General features: G+C 40.5%; 3 protein-coding genes across 3 annotated transcripts; 1 reads left to right on the top strand and 2 right to left on the bottom strand.

The window, feature by feature from the left end:
- Positions 1-424: 424 nt before the first annotated feature.
- LOC131127782 (TBC1 domain family member 10A-like) lies at positions 425-10,254 on the bottom strand. The gene is made up of 10 exons (XM_058070014.2): positions 10,072-10,254; positions 9,621-9,852; positions 8,191-8,290; positions 5,736-5,843; positions 5,272-5,378; positions 5,081-5,195; positions 4,654-4,719; positions 4,111-4,300; positions 3,162-3,316; positions 425-2,388 (listed from the first exon to the last, which is right to left on the bottom strand). Exons 2-10 carry the CDS (start codon positions 9,800-9,802, stop codon positions 1,894-1,896), a joined length of 1,518 nt encoding a protein of 505 aa, XP_057925997.2. The 5' UTR covers positions 9,803-9,852; positions 10,072-10,254; the 3' UTR covers positions 425-1,893.
- A 138-nt stretch (positions 10,255-10,392) lies between these two features.
- sf3a1 (splicing factor 3a, subunit 1) lies at positions 10,393-16,619 on the bottom strand. The gene is made up of 16 exons (XM_058070006.2): positions 16,509-16,619; positions 16,331-16,406; positions 15,018-15,124; positions 14,746-14,950; positions 14,411-14,656; positions 14,237-14,311; positions 14,001-14,151; positions 13,703-13,899; positions 12,613-12,730; positions 12,211-12,518; positions 11,880-12,128; positions 11,594-11,801; positions 11,337-11,491; positions 10,946-11,047; positions 10,801-10,872; positions 10,393-10,704 (listed from the first exon to the last, which is right to left on the bottom strand). The coding sequence occupies exons 2-16, from the start codon at positions 16,373-16,375 to the stop codon at positions 10,603-10,605; spliced, it is 2,340 nt and encodes a 779-aa protein (XP_057925989.1). The 5' UTR covers positions 16,376-16,406; positions 16,509-16,619; the 3' UTR covers positions 10,393-10,602.
- ccdc157 (coiled-coil domain containing 157) lies at positions 16,617-19,354 on the top strand. Its single transcript, XM_078789834.1, has 7 exons — positions 16,617-16,900; positions 17,421-17,571; positions 17,666-18,356; positions 18,430-18,507; positions 18,574-18,743; positions 18,845-19,000; positions 19,095-19,354. Exons 1-7 carry the CDS (start codon positions 16,659-16,661, stop codon positions 19,281-19,283), a joined length of 1,677 nt encoding a protein of 558 aa, XP_078645960.1. The 5' UTR covers positions 16,617-16,658; the 3' UTR covers positions 19,284-19,354.
- The last annotated feature ends 35 nt before the right edge of the window (positions 19,355-19,389 follow it).

The raw sequence follows: 19,389 nt of genomic DNA on the forward strand, positions 1-19,389 counted from the left end.
TTCCACTTAGTTATCGGTTAAAAAACACTACTGACGTCAAAAAGATGTTTTAAAATTGCTGTAAACAACATTTTATTACATTTTTTGTGGCACTGACTGTGTAAATAGCTTTTAAGTAACTTGTTTTTAATCTCTCTTGCTGTGTGATGTTTTAGTTTTTCCTTTTTGGTGGCACCGTGACTGAGACTGCTGTGGTGAGTGATCACCTATAGTGACGTCTAACGGGCTCAGTAGGCCGAATGGGAGTTCTGTCTTACTCATTGAAAATAAAGAACCGTCTCTTCCTCATCAACTCATGAACGCCACAGTATTGTACGCATAAGGATGATGACGTCATACAGGCTGTAGAAAGTCATGGTGCATGTAAACATATTATGGACAACATGCTAACAAACAGAAATTTGCAAATTAAGTAAATTTTACTTAAGAAAATGTGGAAAAAAAACATCGGAAACATCAGAAACATTTTCAATTTTCCTGTGAAAATTGACATTTTTTTTGTAGTGGCCACACATCACTGTAAGGAAAATAAAATATTGGGATGATTTTTCCATTTATTTATTTGTAGTACATACAGTATGATTGTTGCCCACTCTGACATCAATGCTTTTTTTCCTCGTGTCATAGAGTTGATACAAAGTACAAAATGTAGAAATGACAATTGATTGCTTTGCATTACACGCTAAAATAAATGATTTCATCATGAAAGGTCCTGTCAGTTCTACATAATGCATGTTAAGTTCATGGAACAAAAGACAAATGTGTCTGTAGTAGAAGAGATGGGGGAAAAACTAGTTGTAATGAAACATCCTGTCCTGTCGCTTTGTAAAAGCAGCAAAAACGATTGGTCTGGTCTATGAACTTGAACAAAGTCGAAGAAAGAAACCAAAAATGGCTTCAAACCCACCAGGAAGGCTTGAACTCACAATTATTGTCCAAATGGAATAAGCTTAAAACAGCTTGATCTGCTTTGGAATTTTCAGTAAGATTAAAAAAAAGGTCGAAATGCTCCCAAGTGTAGAATTTCCAAGCAAACACAAAACTAAGGTCAGCACCATTATAAAGTATCCAAGTTGTGACAGGAAATCAATGTACAAAGTCACCAATTAGTATTTGGCAAACAAGCGTGTTAAGGCTGATTGGCTGTTAAGACGACAAGAATGTTGGTGCAGTGTTCTTGTTGCTAAGTTCCTCGGTTAAGTCAACGACTGCTGCTCCAAAGCTGCAGAACATGGCACAGTGACTGTGGTTTTAAGTGAATCGCTTCAAAGAACACTTGAAAAGAAAAAGGCATTTTGTACATATGCAAGGCTTTTGTGACAAGAGAAAACAGAATGAATAACTGATGGAAAAATCAATACAAGTACAATATTGAGACAGATTTGAATGTAAATGCAAGACTATGAAAAGTTTAGAAAAGATAAATAAATGACTGAGAAATATTGTCTCCCAACTTGGATGTGTTAAGTTTCACAAACAGGGAATGGAGAAGGAACGGCAGCTACTACTGATCAAAACACTTCATGAAGGTTACTCACTCCTGTAGAATTTCACTTTCAAAAGTACCACAGTAGTGTTGGATCTGAGTGGACATCAAACACATTAGCTTTGGCACTTTTTTGTTCCCAAACACCAAAAAGTGGTGACAGTCTCCCAGGAAGTCACTGACAATCGGCCCCTGGTGAGGACATGCTGTGGAGATGTTTGGAGAAAAGAGCATCACACAGCACCAGTTAGGAGGAAAAAGTGTCATTTTTACATGGTAGTTGTACACCACATGCTAAAAGATGAGTCCAACACTCATCCCTGGCTGGTCATTAGCTGAAGGATGCTGGTGCTTTTTACACATGTGCTCTCACACACACACACACACACACACACACAGCTTCAGAGTTACAGGTAGGTATCTTGCTCTGTGCTGCTAAGGCTTTGTGTAGATCGTTGAAGGAGAGTCTCTTTGGCAGCGGGGACCTCTGCAGGAGGTGCACGCCCCTGCAGAATTGGAATTGTTTCACTCTGTGGCACAGTCTCTGTGGGCTTGCTTAGAACTGGAGGTGGAGCTGGTGGATAAGCGGGTGGTGGTGGCATAGCACTGGGAAGAGGGTAAGGGTTTGGGATATCCTCAGGGAACTGGGACTTCTTCAGACTTTTCTTTTTGCTTTTCTGCGCCTTCTTTAGCTGCTGGCTGAGCTCCTCTTCCGCCACTAAAATAGTGGGGTGCTGCTGCAGGTCCTGGCGCCTCGGCGGGTCAGCCAGCATGATGAGACGGGCACCGTGCATCCTCGGCGGGGATTTGAAACTGAGCTCTCCGTGGTTCTTCTTCCAGCGCTTGAGTTGGGTGTGATTCTCCCTTTCCACATCTCGTGCCGTAATTGGCACCTCCAGGATCTATGTCAGGAAGACACGTCATTCAGACACAAGTGAATCATTGAAAGCATTTCTGAGGCGTAGACCAGCCCTTCACAGGAAACAGCAAGTTCTTTCTATGTCTGGCCTTTGTGTTAAACTTTGTAACTTCATCAAGTGAATGCCAAAGGCCTATGGCAGGGTCACCGGTGGTCAAGTCACATAGACTGCTTATTATAAGGCTGGACACTCACAGCAGCAGTAAAGACTGGATGAGCCTATTTGGATGTGAACACCCCTTTTTCTTTACAGTCCATCACTTCACTAAGAATGCTTAACTACAGCTGGTGACCTTCTGCCCTGCAGGTGGCGCTGCATGACATTTACAGTATTCCTAAATCATAGTTAACAAGTACTAAATACCCTATTTTACCTTAACTCCAAAAGTAAGTAAAGTAAGCAAACCTAATTTGTATGTGATTTAGAAATCAGGAAAAGTCAAAAGAAACAAACAAAGAGTATTTCATAACACAAAATGCACGCAACGGAGATACTGCATACTGTCAGTTGCATATTAAAACCCTGCATGTCAGCTTATCTGTGGAGGAGTCTTGGACTTTGCTGACTTTGTCCATTTATGGTCATGCTAACTAGTGAAACATCAGTTGTAGCTCGTCAGAACTCATTGGCTGAGTGTCTAAGTGAAAACCTAATGAACGGCTGAAAAAGAAGACTGCCTCCTGTTTGTTTGGACTGTATGGACTTAATAGTAGGCCAAATCTTATTTATACCATCTGTCACCTTCCTGTTCTTACCTCTCGGACAAGGAAGCCCTCCTGCATGTAGCGAGGCAGTATGGTTCGGAGAAGCTCCATGGTTTCATACTGACCCTGGCAGGCCTTCAACTTCTCACGGCTACCCAGCATGCACTTTAGTAGCACCAATCCCACTCGAAAGATTATTTTCACGCCTGCAAGAGAAACAAGTGACTTTAGGGTGGAACCTGTTAAAAGTTATTTTTTGGATACAGGATAGCCCAGCTTTATGCAGGGTTTATTTTCTGGGACCACGGCAAATACTGAAAAACAAAAACCGCAAGCAATTTAGTTGCCCATTAAAATGTCTTTTAACAACACATGGCTCATTCCACAACCCTTCAAACCGTTCTGATAGGTGGACGTTAATACCAAAATAGTTGAAGATTAATTGGATCGGTTCATTGATGAATCGTAGCAGCTCTAAATGAATGATAATGTAAGGTGATTGATGAAGTGATGCAATACAATACATACCTCGTAGTGTAGCCAATCACAGCACTTAACTATGGTGCGTTAACGGACCGCGGAACAAAATACAAAATATCAACACTTGACGAAAAAACATTACCAGTGAAGTAAAAAAACAAACGCGTAGAAAGTGTAAGCTTTCTTAACAGTGGTACATGTATGTATTTTCTGAAGAAATCTTTTTAAATATACTGTAAAATCCATGAATTTGCAGGGCTGAGAATGCTGAATTTCCGAATGTGTGTGAATGTGTTCCATTGTACACAGTTTTTCCTAATGCCATTTCCCCTATTTTTTGTGCAAGTAACACTTTCTGTAATAATCTTGAGATACAGTATGCAAATAATATACTTACACGAAATGCGCACAAAGGTTAGTTGATTTTGCATGCATTTACTTGCAGTATATGTAACCAAAACAACTGCAGGTAATCCTTGTCCTCTAGTAATTTGATTCACAAAACAAATTCAAGAATTACCGTCACAGAGGAACATGTCCCAGACACGCAACACTGAGGCCCATGGAAGCGTTCTAGAGAAGGCGCACATAAACCATTCAGTCATGTACAGGATGGGGTCGATCTTGTGTTTCTCCAGATGACGGTAGGCTAGTGGGGAGACGCGTCGAAGCAGAGCAAATAGGATCTCTCCATCTAACTGTATAGCCTCCTAAGAGACACACATGAGAGGCATTAACAAGTGAATCAAATGTACTGTGATTTGCCCTGCCTGAAACTGTTGCACCGTTATAAACCAGTCCAAATGCATCATGTTGAAGCAAGCTTTAGCACGACAGTGGCGATTACATAACATATCGTGTTTCTACTTGAGATGTATGTCAAAGTAAAACAATGACAGTTTACGAGAAATCGCAACATAGGATTAATCATCCAAAAATGTTCTTGTTATATTATCATACATATGTGTACCAAACTACTTCATGTGCTGCAGAATGTACTGTTGCTTTAGTGTAACTGTACTAGCCTCTAGCATATTTCTGTTGTGCTTTCAGTGTTTCTCACCAAGCCCGGGCTGTAGTAGCCAGGGAGGTACTTCTCACAAATTTGCACCAACCCCCAGAAGGCATCCTGTGGGAAACAGGTTTGTGGTTTAGCTGTGATATGGAGATAATTCTGTAGATTTATCATTTATTCTCTCTCCTGTAAAACCTAATTTAAAAAACATAACTTTCACAAGGCTGGTTCACGGCTGGAGGAGTTGCCTCCGAATGTCTGGCCTTTGTAGACTGGGTAGGCTACTGGCCTAGTAGGATTCTAACTACTGGAGCTCCCAAAGCAAAGTGACAGATGACATCATTTGTTTCTGTTTTGAGTTTGAACTCAAGGTCACATTAAAACTGAGCAGTGCAATATCAAAAAGATGACAGCACATTCATATAAAATGATACTGAGTGCAAGTGTTTGGGGGTGAAAAGTGGCAGGGATGTACCTCAGCCGGCATGTGCATGAGTAACACAGCAGCAATGGGAGCCTGTGCCTGACAGTATCCCTCCTCTGGTCTGTATAGAGTGTAGGCCTTCAAAACACGGAAAAGGTCCTTCTGTCTGTGCATAAATAGACAACAGTTTTATACATCCAATAGTTTTTGGGTGTAATTTCCCTTACGGATAGAGAGCTTACCCGTGTCCTCCACGCGACACAAACATCTCATGAAATGGGAACTGTCGATGGAGGTCTTTTTCAATCACATCCTGCCATTTGGGGTCCCCTGGCTGGCTATCCAACTCCTTGAACAGAACACATGAAAGTGACTTCAATACTTTTTTCTACAATGATGTTAACCAAGGAAGTCCTGTTGTGATTGACTCAATGCCCTAGGAATACAACAATGCGGATGAATGAGACTACTAACCAACATTTACCAAGGAATAATTGCATTGAGATATTGTGCAGTAATCCCTCGTTTATCACGGTTAATTGGTTCCTAAACCTATATATGACATTTTAAATTTGGGTTTTAACATTATTAGTATTATTTAACAATACTATAGCTTCTGTAAAATTTTAAAATTAACCTGAAATGAGTCCAAACCATAACATGAGTGGGAGCTTCGAGTAGGCAATGAAACAGGAACATCTCTGACCTGAAACTTTCCTTGGTTCTGCTCTTTTTTTCCCTTCCCCCCTGACAGGTAAAGCCATGCACGGCCTCGCAGGGAAGGAGGAATTCCTTTTTGGCAACGAAGCCTCACCTTGACCCAAGAGAAGAACAAAGTCACAAAATTAAGAAAACCACAAGACAAAAGGGTAAGCAATAGGTGTTTAAAGATAGATTATTTCCCAAACATAAATACCTCTTGTTAAAGTACAATATTAAAAATGCATATTGCTTATGCAGTATGTGCTTGTTACCATGCATAAATCAGTGTTGATATAATAAAATAGTCGACCTTCTAACACTGCATGTATCAACATCTTTAAAAAGGAGAACACAATCGTGTTGTGTGACCTTTACTTCCTGATATTGGTGCCATGTGAGCAGGTGAACCATGAGCACTATCTACACTATAAGCAAATTAACCCATTGTTCAGCTCAATCCACTTTTGTATCTGCTCTGGGGAAAAACATACACATAGACACTGACCAGCATGTTGTCTTACCAGTTTCATATTAAATCACTTGAGCCCCACCCAGAATTTGACACTGTGTATTTTTTGTCACATGATGAGTAAAAAGAAGGGGTAGGTCAAGTCCTGCCTTGCTGCTGACTCATGGAAATGATATAAAGTTGCAGCTATGTGTTAAATTGCTCAGTGTCTCGTATTGCAACCAGCAATAGGATAGGTTCCAGCTCCGACCCGTGAATTTGAATATGAATCGTCAGTATGAATAAATGGGATACTTTCATAGTTGTTTATCACTAGGGATGAGTTATACAAGTATACGCTACGGATAATGCATTTTTGTAGATTACAACTATAAAACGTCAATTATCCATATTCAGGGAAATCTTCAACTGTTGTTGGGAATAAGGGAAATCTTCAACTGTTGTTGGGAATAAAGTTTTGGGTAATTCACTCTTCACACTGTGATTGGCCAGTCACACACAGCGACCACCTCTGCAGCCGGCAAGTCTGTCTATATTGTATTTGTATACGCGGCGGTAGCAAGCCGTGGCACTCCCAAGTGCGTGTTGTCTAATTGCAAAAATGTGGGCAAAATTTGGGGATCCGTACATGCCGAGTGGGGGGATATGGGAGCACACAGACACAACGTCGCAATTTTAGTGGAAGGACTTCGGCTGTGTGCAGGCTCTTGTTCGTTTGTATGCATCGTGACTGCGGTCCATGGCATGCATTATAAAGAGATCAAGTGTTTCTTTCGTGTGTAATCCTCATGAGAGGCTTGCTGCCAAAGCGCACCTCAACATGGTGTGTGTGCCTTGTACATGGATGTCCAAAGTGTGGCCCGCGCGCAGTTTTGGACTGCATTTTTCATGAGCCTGACAGATCACTTTGGAGTAGCTGATTAATAAAAAATAAATACAGCTAAATACAACTTCTCATTAATTTCAGATCAATTAATTTAACCACACCCACTTCCGGTTTATACAGGTCATTTTGATGGGTGAACAGATACAGATAGTGGTGTACTCGCTCACCCCTATATAGTATCTATTTATGACTGGAAACAGTTCCTAACCCACAGGACAGAGGACAAGACATGTTTTGAAGAGTTCTGCTGTTCCAGTAGAGGTCTGATTTTTTTCTAGTAGGAATTTTTGTGATGCAAATGTATTATGGTTTTGAAGGCATATTATTTTGAGAAGCCAAATTTACTTAACTGTCCCCAGCAACAACAGTGAGTGTGACAAACTAATAAGCCGCTATGACTCCAAAGAAGGCTGTGAGTGACAGAGAGTGAATACCGCTAGTCAAGAATAACAAAGTAATCAAATGGGTTAATTTTGCGAAAGGAGTAATTGTGACAGACACCGCTGAGTATGAAACAAACACTCGTAACTCAATAACGTCTTGTGGTTCTGTTGTTAAATAAGGTTTAGAAACATGGAGGTAATTGTTGCACATTTCCTGTGGCACAAACCAAAAACCTTTTACCTGATCACACAAAAAATGTTTTTGAAAATCTCCACCCTGACCGGAGTTTAGTCATGGCTAATTATGCAAATTTAACATTGACATCATCTATCCTGATCTTTCCCTGTGGGAAACTGCAGTTCTTAGTTTGCTCGTAAATTCAAATGTATATTACTATTATAAACACATAAAATGTGACTCTGCTCCATTTGATACAATTAACTAATGTTAATGTTGCATCCTGCAAGGATACAAAAAATTCCAAAAATTTAATATGACACTAAAACATGGGATGAATATATTGTTCAATGCAATGGCAAACAGAAAATGTGATATGGCTTTAAACAGGCTTTCCGCAATGAATAAACTAACTGTTCCACAAAAATGACTGGAGATGATGATTTTGAAGATAACAGCGTTGCAGAAGTGATTCATACTTAGGGTTGAACCTATGCAAAGTGGAAGCAACATTGCATTATATAGTTATCATTAAGGCCTGACCTTATTGTATCGCTTGATCATCCACTTGTCCCAGTGATTAAGCATATCCAGCCACTTCACCTCCCTTTGCCTCAGCACTGCTGGAGGCACATCCAGAGCTCTGGAGGTAAACATGAAGAGAGAGAATAAATTAATTCATGCTATTCAAACACATGACTCGGTTCAACAAACACAACTCGACAAGGTTTGAAGCAAGCGTTAGGTCACTTGTAAAGTGTAAACATTCAGAGATGTCTGTTAAAAGCAAAGGGGACTCAGATTGTGACATTTTTATTTAACAGCTGTGTTTGTGGTCAGGAGTATGGCAGCCAATTTAACAACCAAAGGCTAGTTCAAAAAAAAAAAAAAAACAATTTAATCCAGTGTTTGTCAGAATAAACTTTGGTAAAACTTGAAGACTTGCAGTATTCCCTGTCTTTTCTGCAACCCAAGTACAGTATCTGTTCTACACTAAAAGAGAGACCACATAAAACGTTATGACTTAAAAGGAAAATGAGACAACTGTAACGTAACATTACCAGTGAGGTCTCATGCTTTTTCATCTATGCAATTATCTCATCAGCAAAAGCATGTAATTGAAGGTTCATGTTGCTTCAAAAGGGGCTATTTCTAGGTGACTCCCTATTTACAAAACTTATTGGAACATGTGGATCATGAAAAATAACACTTCAGAAGAACTCTGGATCTGTGAAACTACGTCAACTAGTAGAAGTTTATCCATACAATTTCTGCTGTAAAGACACATATACAGAAGAAAAATTGTGCAAATGCCAAAAGCAACTGCATGAAAGAAATCCTGCAAGTTGAGAGACCAAAACGGAAGCTGCCAGGCCACTAAAGCCAGACCAGAGGCCTGTCCGTCTTCAAACTCATGACTGGGATGTCCTGAGAGGCAAAATGAAAAGGTATTTTTCTCTTGTCTTACTACTTGGCCTTAACATTTTACCATATCATTCATAGTGCAGCTGATTTAACTCAGTAATGTTAGTGTTAGCATAAAATCACGAAAAATTGACTTTTTCATTTGGTGTCTTATGTGTGAAAATCCCTGTTGGCCCCAATCGGCCACCGTAGTAAAGTACAACAATGTAATGTTACCTGTAAAATTACATTATTTACGTTTAAAGTCACTTCAACGAAAATAAGCTTTACAAAAAACAGCGCAAAAACTATGAATAAAGGAGTCACCCTCCACAGAGAAAAAAACGTATATTGCATTAGAGCGAGGAAAACACGGGAGTATAATAAACCGCATTGTGCCACGCAGCTCATATAGTGCCTTCCAGATAGCACACCCATTTTGAGGCAGACACTCATATTTCCCTACTCCGTGGTAATTTATGGTGCTTTAAAAACACACCTTTATTTGGGCCATCACAAATTACAGTCTAAAAAGGACAGGACTGTTAGGTAGACAAACTCAAACTTACGAAGCTTCCGTGTACTGCTGCGCTCCACCAATAAATCCATATTTATCGGTTTGTCTGTCGGTGGTGAAGCCATTGATCTCGGAGTCGGAGCCCAGCGAGCTTTCGTCGTCGATGCGGCTGCTACTGATGGTCCTGATGCTCCTTGAGTCCACGGAGTGGCGGCCGTTCTCAGTGTTGGCCATGCTAGCTTAGACGGCTAACAGGCTATCCAGGTTAGCCAACGCCAGCGAGTCTGTTGACAAGCCCAAGTCAAAACTGCTCCTTAAGCACACATACTGTCGAGGCAAACACCCCGACGCCATTGTTTATGTGTATGAGTGAACCTTTCTCCCAACCAATCATAAGCGGGCGTCACGCGACCACAAATGAAATCATACAACCGAGGCATGCAAATTCAACGACAAAAAAGGCTTTAACGTTAGCTAGCTGGCTTGGAAGCTAACAAACTTACATTAACAGCTTGGAAGTCGCGCTCCGATTGTTTCGACGTGGGCTCCACCGTCCAGTAAGGATATATTGGAATTCATTGCCAGAAACTAACGGACTAGAAAGTTAAGTTATAAAAGTGGTGGCTGAACTCCATGTCCTGTCATTCCCCAGTAAATTCTGCTTCGACCAGCAGTCCTCTGCATCGCTGCTGTGATTAGTCTGGGGTTGAAAGGTTTTAATGCTCCTAGTGGCTATTTCATTTACTACAACTCGGGCATGATTTTTTTATTTACTTCATACATTTACTGAACTATTATTATTTACACCTATGTTTCTGACAAGCTCACGTCGTTCCCCCTAAGTTTATTAAATGAAAAAGCACAACTGAGCAATTAAGTTGAGTGAGTGATTTACAACAACACACACTTTGAATTGGATTACATGACAATGGATATGCAAACAAGCGCTTCACAATATGGACTGAAACTACAACTATGCTGACAATTAAATCTTGACACGATACAGTAAAAGAAAAAGCTTGTGGTCAGGTGGTTCACTTCTTTCTTCCACCTCTCTCTTTCAATGCCAAGTGAATGACTGCACCATTATTCATGTTGTAGTAAGCCAGAGAGTTGGAATCTTTGATGAAAATGCCCTAGAAATAGAAATAAATACCATTAGCCACTCACTCACAAGTATTTACAATTGGGTAAGTATGGATGATGCCTGAATAATTAGTTTATAAATATACCTCAAACTGGAGCTTCTGCTTTCCAGCCGGCATGCCTGTAGCTTCATGGATTTTGACTTTAATAACAGACACCTTTTGAGGAATGACAAGTTGTAAGAAGGCACTTTTCATAATAATAATAAAAAAAAAGGAGTGTGATGATTACCTGGTCGATGAGCGGGACAGTGAAATTGAGCACTTGGCCATTTAGCTTCCATTCCGACTTGTCCTGCATGTTGGGGACCTGGACTTTGACTGCCACTGGACCCTTGAGATAAACAATACAACAAAAAAGGAATTTTGGACCATCTTAACTTATTTTCACTGTATTGCCCCATAGTGGACAAAATACTGATGAAAAGTAGAATAAGCACAATCAAATAAAAACATTTTAAATGTGTACTATACATAGATAGGAAATGACGACTACGCATTTATCACTATCTTTTGAATCTAATGTTGTATTGATGAACTTTAGGGGCAACAGCTGGTGTGTTGCCTGCATGTTCAAAATATAGCAAAGTAAGTAAATACACAGTATCCCCACTCCCACTGACCTTGTTTCTTCGAAGAAATTCCATCTCTGGAATCAGGTTGTCCTCTGTCTTCATCTTCTTGTTGTGTGGCTCATCATCATGAGGGGGCGGTGGATGGGATGGTGGTACCTGAGCAATACTTGGTGGTTGTGGTACCGGAGGAGCAGGAACAAATGCTAGATGGCAATGAGGTGAACATTTACTTTACTTTACAGTACAATAAGACACTTTCTTAGCAGTAGCAAGATCAATACATTTGTAAGAAAGTTATCTCTTACTTGCTGGAACGACCATGGGAGGTGGTCTGGGAGCCATCATGTGAGATGCAGATGGCGGCATGGGAACCACATTGATGCGAGGAGCAGGAATCATGGGAGGCATTGGTGCTATAACTTGTCCGGGAGTCAGGCGTACCACAGGAGCCACTGGGGGCCTTGGAATTACTGGTACAGCTGACAGAAGAGTTGTACGCACTGGAGGGCCCACCTGCAAACAAACATTGTTATAAAGCAACAACTGACTGTCTTTTGTTTGATAAATCTTCCATTTGTAGACACATCATACAGTGGTTGGGGGGCGAGGCAGTGCCGAGACCGGAGGGGTGGGCTTAGGCAAACTGGGTGCAGATGATGGGATGGGAGGCATGTGGTGAGTTTCACTGGGCTTGCTTGGACCGATTTTCTCCTTATTGTCATCCTCTCCCACCAGCCCTTTGGCTTTGTGAATCGCTTCAATCTGCTCTTGAAGGGTGATGTTAGCTTGTGCTGCTTGCTGAGTGCGTGCCATGCTTCCAGAGTGGCCATCCCAAGTAACCTGAAAAGAAAAGCAACCGAGGAAAACAATGAAAAAAAAGAAACATGTTGCCTTCCTGATATAAGACCATAACTGTACTCACCTTCTCCTCTGGTTTCTGAATTTCTTCTTCTCCAATCTTCTTACCAATGGCAGTCTCCTCCACACCAAAGATATCAGTACGCCTCTCAGCCAGTTGTTTCAAGCTGCTATCAATATCCAAACCAGGAGCATAAACTTCATCTTCAGTCTGCCTGTCTCTAATGCTACGATCCCTTTGCTCCAGCCAGCGCGGATCCAGCAGACCAATTCGCATGTGCTCGGGTATTTTACTGGCTGGAATCTTCTCACCAGTAATAGGCGAGATGAGATACTCATCAGAAACTGCAATCGGAACTGGAAGCTTGGAAGCTGATGAAATGACAGCAACAGATCAACATACACTGTCAGTTGTGAAATAGCAGTGGAAAACTAATGACCGCATATAAACCGCAACAGATATTACCTTTTGGATCGTAGTCTTTCCGAATAATAACTTGGTCTGGGGTTGGAGGTAGCGGGGGTGGCATTGGGTTGCTCGGTGGCAGTGGTGCTTTCATGCCTTCATCATCATCATCAGATCCCTAGGGTGAAAGATTGACAAATACAGTCATGGGAAAAATATTTAGACCACCATTGTTTCTGCAGTTCATTTGTTCACTTTAATGCCTGGAATAACTTATGGTACATTTGTTTTGGACAGATAAACTAATAACAAAAATAGCTCATTGGAGTTAAATATAAGAGATGACATCTGGCAAATTGAATGATTTTCTTTATCATAACCAAATCACTTAAGTTCTAACATGAATAACTATAGCATTGTACTGCCAAAAAAATGAAACTCTTATTAACTATTGTTATTATATTTTGCTTCTTATACAACTACCAATGCATTTTTATGGCATACCTAATTAATAGAGATGACTTCATTACCAATACCGTACAGGTAGTAGCTCCTCCCTCAAACCTATCTTGTCCGATAAACACATTGTGCGTCTTTTACTTTGATTTTTAGAAATAAACACAGTTTGTGCAAAATGTAACTGCCTCGGTAGACACTTTGTGATTCTTCCTTAGGTGTGTTATTAGAGCAGAAGTATCGAAGGAAGATGTCTCACTATCCCGTCGTTTGATGCTTTGTCATATTCCAAGTGACCGGGTGGTCTCTAAGTTTTGATGTTCCTTCATTTATGTAGTTTCCTGTTTTGTGCTCCTATTTTGGTTCTCTTAGTGCACAGTATGTTTCTGTATGATTGGCGCCATGTGCAGCTGTTTTGCAGTTGCAACAAAGTGCAGCAGCACCTGTTTCTCATTCGTAGTCAGCTCAACAATTTAGATGGAACCGTAATATGTGCAAAGAGCAAAAGGTAAAACTTTACAGTCATTGCAAATTGCATATTCCAATCAGAATGCCAAACTACTCGTGCGGCTATATTATTATTGTCAAAAAAAAGAAAAAAACATTAACGATATAATCAGAGATCTCATTTTTATGGCAAGGTCGGACATCTCTAGTAAATACCATGACCTAAATCTTTTCAGCATCCTCTTACCTCATCCATGTCCTGAACCTGTGTGTCTTGATCAGGTTGTGTGGCATGGCCTGCATTTCGTACCTCCCGTTCATCATTCTCATCATCACTTTCAACCTCCATTTCGACCTCCTCACTCTCACCATACTTCTCATAACGCTCTTGGATTAGGATACGGGCACCAAGCTCCTCTGGTGTTGTTGGTGGGGGGAAGTGGCCTTCAAAAAAACATATTGAAAGGTCAACAATCAAGGCCAAATTCTATCTAGTTCAGTATTTGCTGTATGCTAAGCTGATTATAATGATTGTACTGCAGTACCTTGTTCATTAGGCTGGAAATCCACCGTCTCGACCACAACAAAATCATGCCAGTCGATTTGAGCATAAGCTACTCGTTCCTTCTCCCTTTCTTCCTCTTCCTTCCTTCTTTCACGCTCCTGGTGCTTTGCCCACTCAACACGGTACCTCACCTGGTAGTTGTGTAGAGAGGAAACATTTATTTACAAAGAAAACAAGCTGAAAAATACTAACTTGTGGGGAACAGTTATTGTTTACCTGGTCCATAACATCTTTAGGATTCTCTGCCTCTTTCTTCAGCTTTATCAGCAGGCCTTTGGGAGGTATTAGAATCTACAAGTTCAAGGACAACACAGAAATTAATTTTGAATGAAAATCATACAGTAAAAACAGATAGATTGGGGGGGAAAAAAAGAGGGAAAATTTTTGCACCTTTGTATATTGTTCAACTAATTTAGTGAAGTAGTTGAAAAGACTGTGTTGTGGCCGTAGAAAATCAAACTGGTAGTTCCTCTGTTCCTTTTGCATGAGCTGCGTAAGGAACTGACGGCCGTTGCGGGCAACAAACTGGGCGGTAAGTTTGACAACATCCAGATCAAATGCAGCGATTGATGGAGGATCAGCAATAAACTCGTACTCAGGAGGTGGTTCTTTAGGTATTTCCTGGATCGCCTGCACCTTTGGACGAGCAAAATAACCAACATGATTTTTTAAATATACATCATTGGCAAACTAATATAGGAAACCCATGAAAAACATTGTCCTACTTTCTGAGGAAGTTGCTGGGTCTGCTGCATGGTCTGCTGCATAACCTTCGGCACAGCTGCAGATGGTTCCTGTGCTTTACCTTCCTTGAACTCATTGACCTTGTGTCGGTAATATGCATGGTATGGGTCGTTTGGGTTGAGGAAATTAAACTTTGGATTGTTGATTTCATTCTGCCTGATTCTTGCTTCGAATTCGGGCCCATTCCTGAAAATAGACAAAACTTTATTAATGGATTTTACTGAATGTAAATTTTAAGTAACTTGAAACTGACCTGGCGACAAAGCTGGCTGTTTTGTCAACAATGTTGCGGACCTCTGGTGGTGGGTATATAATGCCAACTATGGGTTTGGTAGCTGGGGTTTCTTCTGCTGCATCATTCTGTAGCATAGAATTAGATTTTGTCAACAAAATTAATGAAAGCAGACAAGCATTACATTATTACATCAATGTTAATATTTCATATACCAATTTTCCCCATCATCCACAATCTTTATGTATAAGAAAAACACACATCTTTCCTGTTTGTGTGTGTTCCAAAGATATAAAAACAGCTAAAAAGACAAGAATGCACGTATTGAAAAACACTTACAAAGCAGTCAGAAAAAAACTCAAAAGCAACAACAATGCTACATTTACATATAATTTGAAAGCTGCAGTGACATTGTTTTTATTATTATACATTGTTACACCAATGTCTCACACTGCAATGCAGCAGCATGTAGCAATGTTACAAAACCCAAATCTTAGCATGAAAAATTCTGAGGGTGAACGTGCGCACTCTGCAGTTCAGTCCGTGGGGATGTATTGATGAACACATGTGTGTTAGGTAGATTACTTCATCATCTTCGCTCTCATATCAGATTGGCAATAGGATCACATCAAGTCAATTTGTGCTTGAATAATTAAATACAAATTAAAGCCTTTCAAGGACCAGAGTGATGGAAGTCGATATAAAGGTATATGGAAGAATAATTTAATACCTGATTGCAGACAAAATTTCATTAAAATTTAATTGGGTTAATGTCGTGTTTGCATTGTTGTTGTTAGTGTGGGGTGAAAAGCTTCTGCACTGCAGTGTGAGGCATGTAAATTAAAAATATGACACTTAAGACTAAAAACACTATCACTAAAAACATGTCAATGACTACTCTGTTGACTTTTAAAACAGGTATTGACTTGATGTGCTCCAACAGTCAATATAAATCCGATACAAAATTAAAGAATCTACCTAATAGACATGTATGCGAATGACGTCTGCACGGCCTCTCCTACAGCGCGCGTAACTTGCGGTCGTTTTTTCATCGCTAAAATATGGGTTCTTTAACATTTCAACTATGAAATGGAGAATAAATAGCGCTAATGATAATCCTGCCGAACAGCGAAAGAATGGCGGTCGCCGTAAAATCGATGATGCTAATCTATGTAGAAATCTACACGCAAAGTAAAGTACGTGGATAACACATCGAGTGTAAACAATTACCCTCATTGTTGTTGATATAGACAATAGGAATTATAAATTGTATAATGTCTTACAGTAGGTTAGCTGGCTAGCTTACATCGGCTAACTAGCACTGGTAGCGTTACCTTGTTGAGCTCCGGCTGAACAATTTGAACGGGGCCAGGCGGCATGACTGCGTCTTTTTATTGACCTAAAGCCAACCTGAAAAACAAATGTATACAGTGTATGGTTTTCACCAGATATATGCGCAATCAAGTACTTTATCAATATAGGTTAAAACAAATCTGGTGGTTGAAAACTTACTGCGTGGTGCCCTCGATGAACCGACGTCAATGGCGGTGTATTACTTCCGGGCACATGCCGCAAAGAACTATGGGGCTTGAAGTGCCTAGCATGTTGCCAAGGAGCAGGAGGAGTATCAACAAACAACTATCGCACAGTAAAATATTGAAAATGTCTCAGTTTCTAGGTCGCCGGGACTGTATAGAAAGTCTCCAGAAAGATCTCGCCGACCTCCAAGTTGCCACTCTGGACGTACTTTCAACAACAGGTCAGGTGTGCTTTTACTCGTGGAAATTCCCGCACAAAACATCGAGTAATCTGGATTTGGAGCTGGAGCAGTATGATTATATGGACGGAGAGCACGAATTTAACCAGCACTCTCACGTCGTTTTACTCGAGCTGGTGATAGACAGGTAATTACACCTTTACACCACATTTGTAAATATTTTTACGACCAAAACGTCGTCAATGAGGTGAAAAGATTGGAATTTTTTTCAAGTGTTTCAAGATACCCCTAAAATACACACAATGGCGTCTACGGTATGCTTTTTAATTGCATTAAAATGCATAATGGCATTAAAAAAATACAATTAAACAAGAAAACTAACAAAAACAATAAGAAAAATGAACGGATGGCAGTAATTTGAGGATAAGCGGTGGAAAATGAATTAATGAATAATAAATTTAACTTGTTAGCATATGTACATGACTTGGTTTACAAAATGTAAAATATCAAAGTGGCCTCAGTGTCCTTTAATTTGACCATTTGGACACCCCTTGTATAGATGTACAATATAACAAAGAAGAGGCTTTGCTTTTTCCTAGTACTTTTTGGACATGCTTAATTGTTACATTGTAGATATGTGATGTGCACTAATGTAGCCTTGCATGCATCCATAACCATAACACACCCTTTCTTTTTCTCCAAACAAGACTATTACTTCTTCTTCAAGCCTCCAGCGCGTTTGTTGAACAACTGAACACAGACAAGAAGCAGCAACAACACCATGAGAAAGACAGCATGTCAATTGGTCTTGTTGTCAAAAAATACTGGAGACATTTAGTTGAGTTTGCAAACATGAAGGTAGACATGATTTTGTATTCTCACAAGGTTTTTGACATGTGAAAACCCATATGTATCTTAATCTTTGCATCACTTGTTCTGTATTTTTTGTCAGCTGGTGTGCATGGAAAACGAGTTTAAAACAGACATGTTGAATTGTGATGAATGTGCAACTTCCATCTCATCACAAACGCACTTACGGAACGACAGCAGCATCCATGACTTCTCTGCCTGGTCTTCAACAAGCTCCATCAAGTTTTTGCCAGAGGATGAAGCACCTTCTAGCATTATTCACAGCGTCCACGACAATCCCCAAGTGGACACCTGCAATGGAAACTCCCAGACTATTGAATCAGCCTCTTCTCCCTGCAGTGCATGTCATGAAGTGCAGTTTACTATTAAAAAGACAGGAAATGCATTGGTAGAACTTCTTCAAGGTGAGGGCCTGCCGTCCTCTTTACAGCGACTCTTAGTTGTTGTGGAGGACACCATGGACATGGGGCAAATGTCATCAAGTGATGTTTCTCAGTGGGCCAGCGAGCAGCTGAGAGATATGCGACGACTTGCAAAACATGTACAGGATGTCCGAAATACAGTAGATCCTCTTACAGACAAACTAGCAGCGGCAAAAGCAGAGCAGGACAAATTACGACATGACATGGAAAGTGCAGAAAAGGAACTAAAGGGAGAAGAGGAAAAACATAAATCCACAGTTCTTCAGATGGAACTTTTGTTGAAGCAAGCACAGGCGACCACGAAAGAAACAGAGGAAAGGTTATCAGAGGAGTATCAGCAACTTAGGACAGGTGAGGTAACATCACAGAGCAAATACATGTAATGGGAAAACATTTACATATGAGTAGGGTCATTTATTTTCAGAATATTCATCCCTAAAGATATGCAATTCCAGTCTGCAAGAAGAAATAGCAATACAGCAAGATGGACTGCAATCTCTTGGTACGTTTTCCTCACAATATCCAATTATATTCATCAGAACACAATTCAATAATAGTTTCTTTTCAGAGTGTGAAAGAAATGCTGTCCAGGAGAAATTAAAGATGTTGCACATAGACAGAAAGGTATGTTCAGAACTACAGCAGAGGATCCAGCAGTTAGAAAGTCAAATCTCTGTAACTGAACTACTCCTGGAGAAAGAGAAGGCCAAATACCACAGTGCATGTCATCACCAGGAGGTCAGACACGCTTTGAGTTCATCTGTAGAACTTGACGGTCAGACCAGTAAAGTTTATAAATAGCTTAATGTTTGCATTGGTGTCATTGTTTCATTTTACAGTTAATGGAAACAAAGCAAACATCTTTGCTGCAGAGACTTCATGCTGTCGATGAAGAATGCGAGGAACTGCAGAGGCAGTTGGGACAGAGGGAGGAAAGTGAGCTCAACCTCCACAATCAACTTCAACAGATGTCAGAGGATAATGAACAACTTCAGGTGCAAATCACTTCGCAGCAGATATTTTTTCAAGACCTCATCACCTCATCACCTGTTACACCCAATATTAATGTATGGTGTCCTCTCTGTTCAGGATATTTGTTCACAGCTCCAAAGTGAGAAGCAGGCACTAGAAACACACTTAGACGGGTTCAAAGCCACTGTGACGGACCTGAAGGAACGTGTGAAATCCTTTCAGGAGAGGGAGAGGTTGCTGGTGGCTTTCCCTGAGCTCAGCCCCCTGGCTCACACCCAACCACAGAGTATGCACGTATCTCATTAGGCCATCTTTGCAATGTAGAGGGTGATGATCCCTTGCACCAATAGGGAAAAGTCTACAGTAGATATACAGGTATTATGAAAAATGCAAGTAATTAATTCGCTATTTT

The sequence above is a fragment of the Doryrhamphus excisus genome, linkage group LG3 (genome assembly GCF_037039965.1).
Source record: "Doryrhamphus excisus strain RoL-2023G ecotype Guam linkage group LG3, RoL_Dexc_Guam_v1.1, whole genome shotgun sequence".
In the NCBI taxonomy this organism is placed as follows: Eukaryota; Metazoa; Chordata; class Actinopteri; order Syngnathiformes; family Syngnathidae; genus Doryrhamphus; species Doryrhamphus excisus.

Bases quoted from the DNA above. Each gene is read 5' to 3' on its own strand.
- LOC131127782 (XM_058070014.2), bottom strand. From the start codon at position 9,802: ATGGCCAACACTGAGAACGGCCGCCACTCCGTGGACTCAAGGAGCATC. The intron at 5,844-8,190 runs GTCAGGCCTTAA...TCTTGGGTCAAG, and splicing joins TGATCAAGCGATACAATAAG to GTGAGGCTTCGTTGCCAAAA. The intron at 3,317-4,110 runs GTAATTCTTGAA...TTTCTCTTGCAG, and splicing joins GGACATGTTCCTCTGTGACG to GCGTGAAAATAATCTTTCGA.
- sf3a1 (XM_058070006.2), bottom strand. From the start codon at position 16,375: ATGCCGCCTGGCCCCGTTCAAATTGTTCAGCCGGAGCTCAACAAG. The intron at 14,657-14,745 runs GTAGGACAATGT...GCTCGTCCAAAG, and splicing joins CCCAGCAACTTCCTCAGAAA to GTGCAGGCGATCCAGGAAAT. The intron at 14,152-14,236 runs GTAAACAATAAC...CACAACTACCAG, and splicing joins CTAAAGATGTTATGGACCAG to GTGAGGTACCGTGTTGAGTG.
- ccdc157 (XM_078789834.1), top strand. From the start codon at position 16,659: ATGTCTCAGTTTCTAGGTCGCCGGGACTGTATAGAAAGTCTCCAGAAA. The intron at 16,901-17,420 runs GTAATTACACCT...TCTCCAAACAAG, and splicing joins CTCGAGCTGGTGATAGACAG to ACTATTACTTCTTCTTCAAG. The intron at 18,357-18,429 runs GTGAGGTAACAT...ATTTATTTTCAG, and splicing joins GTATCAGCAACTTAGGACAG to AATATTCATCCCTAAAGATA.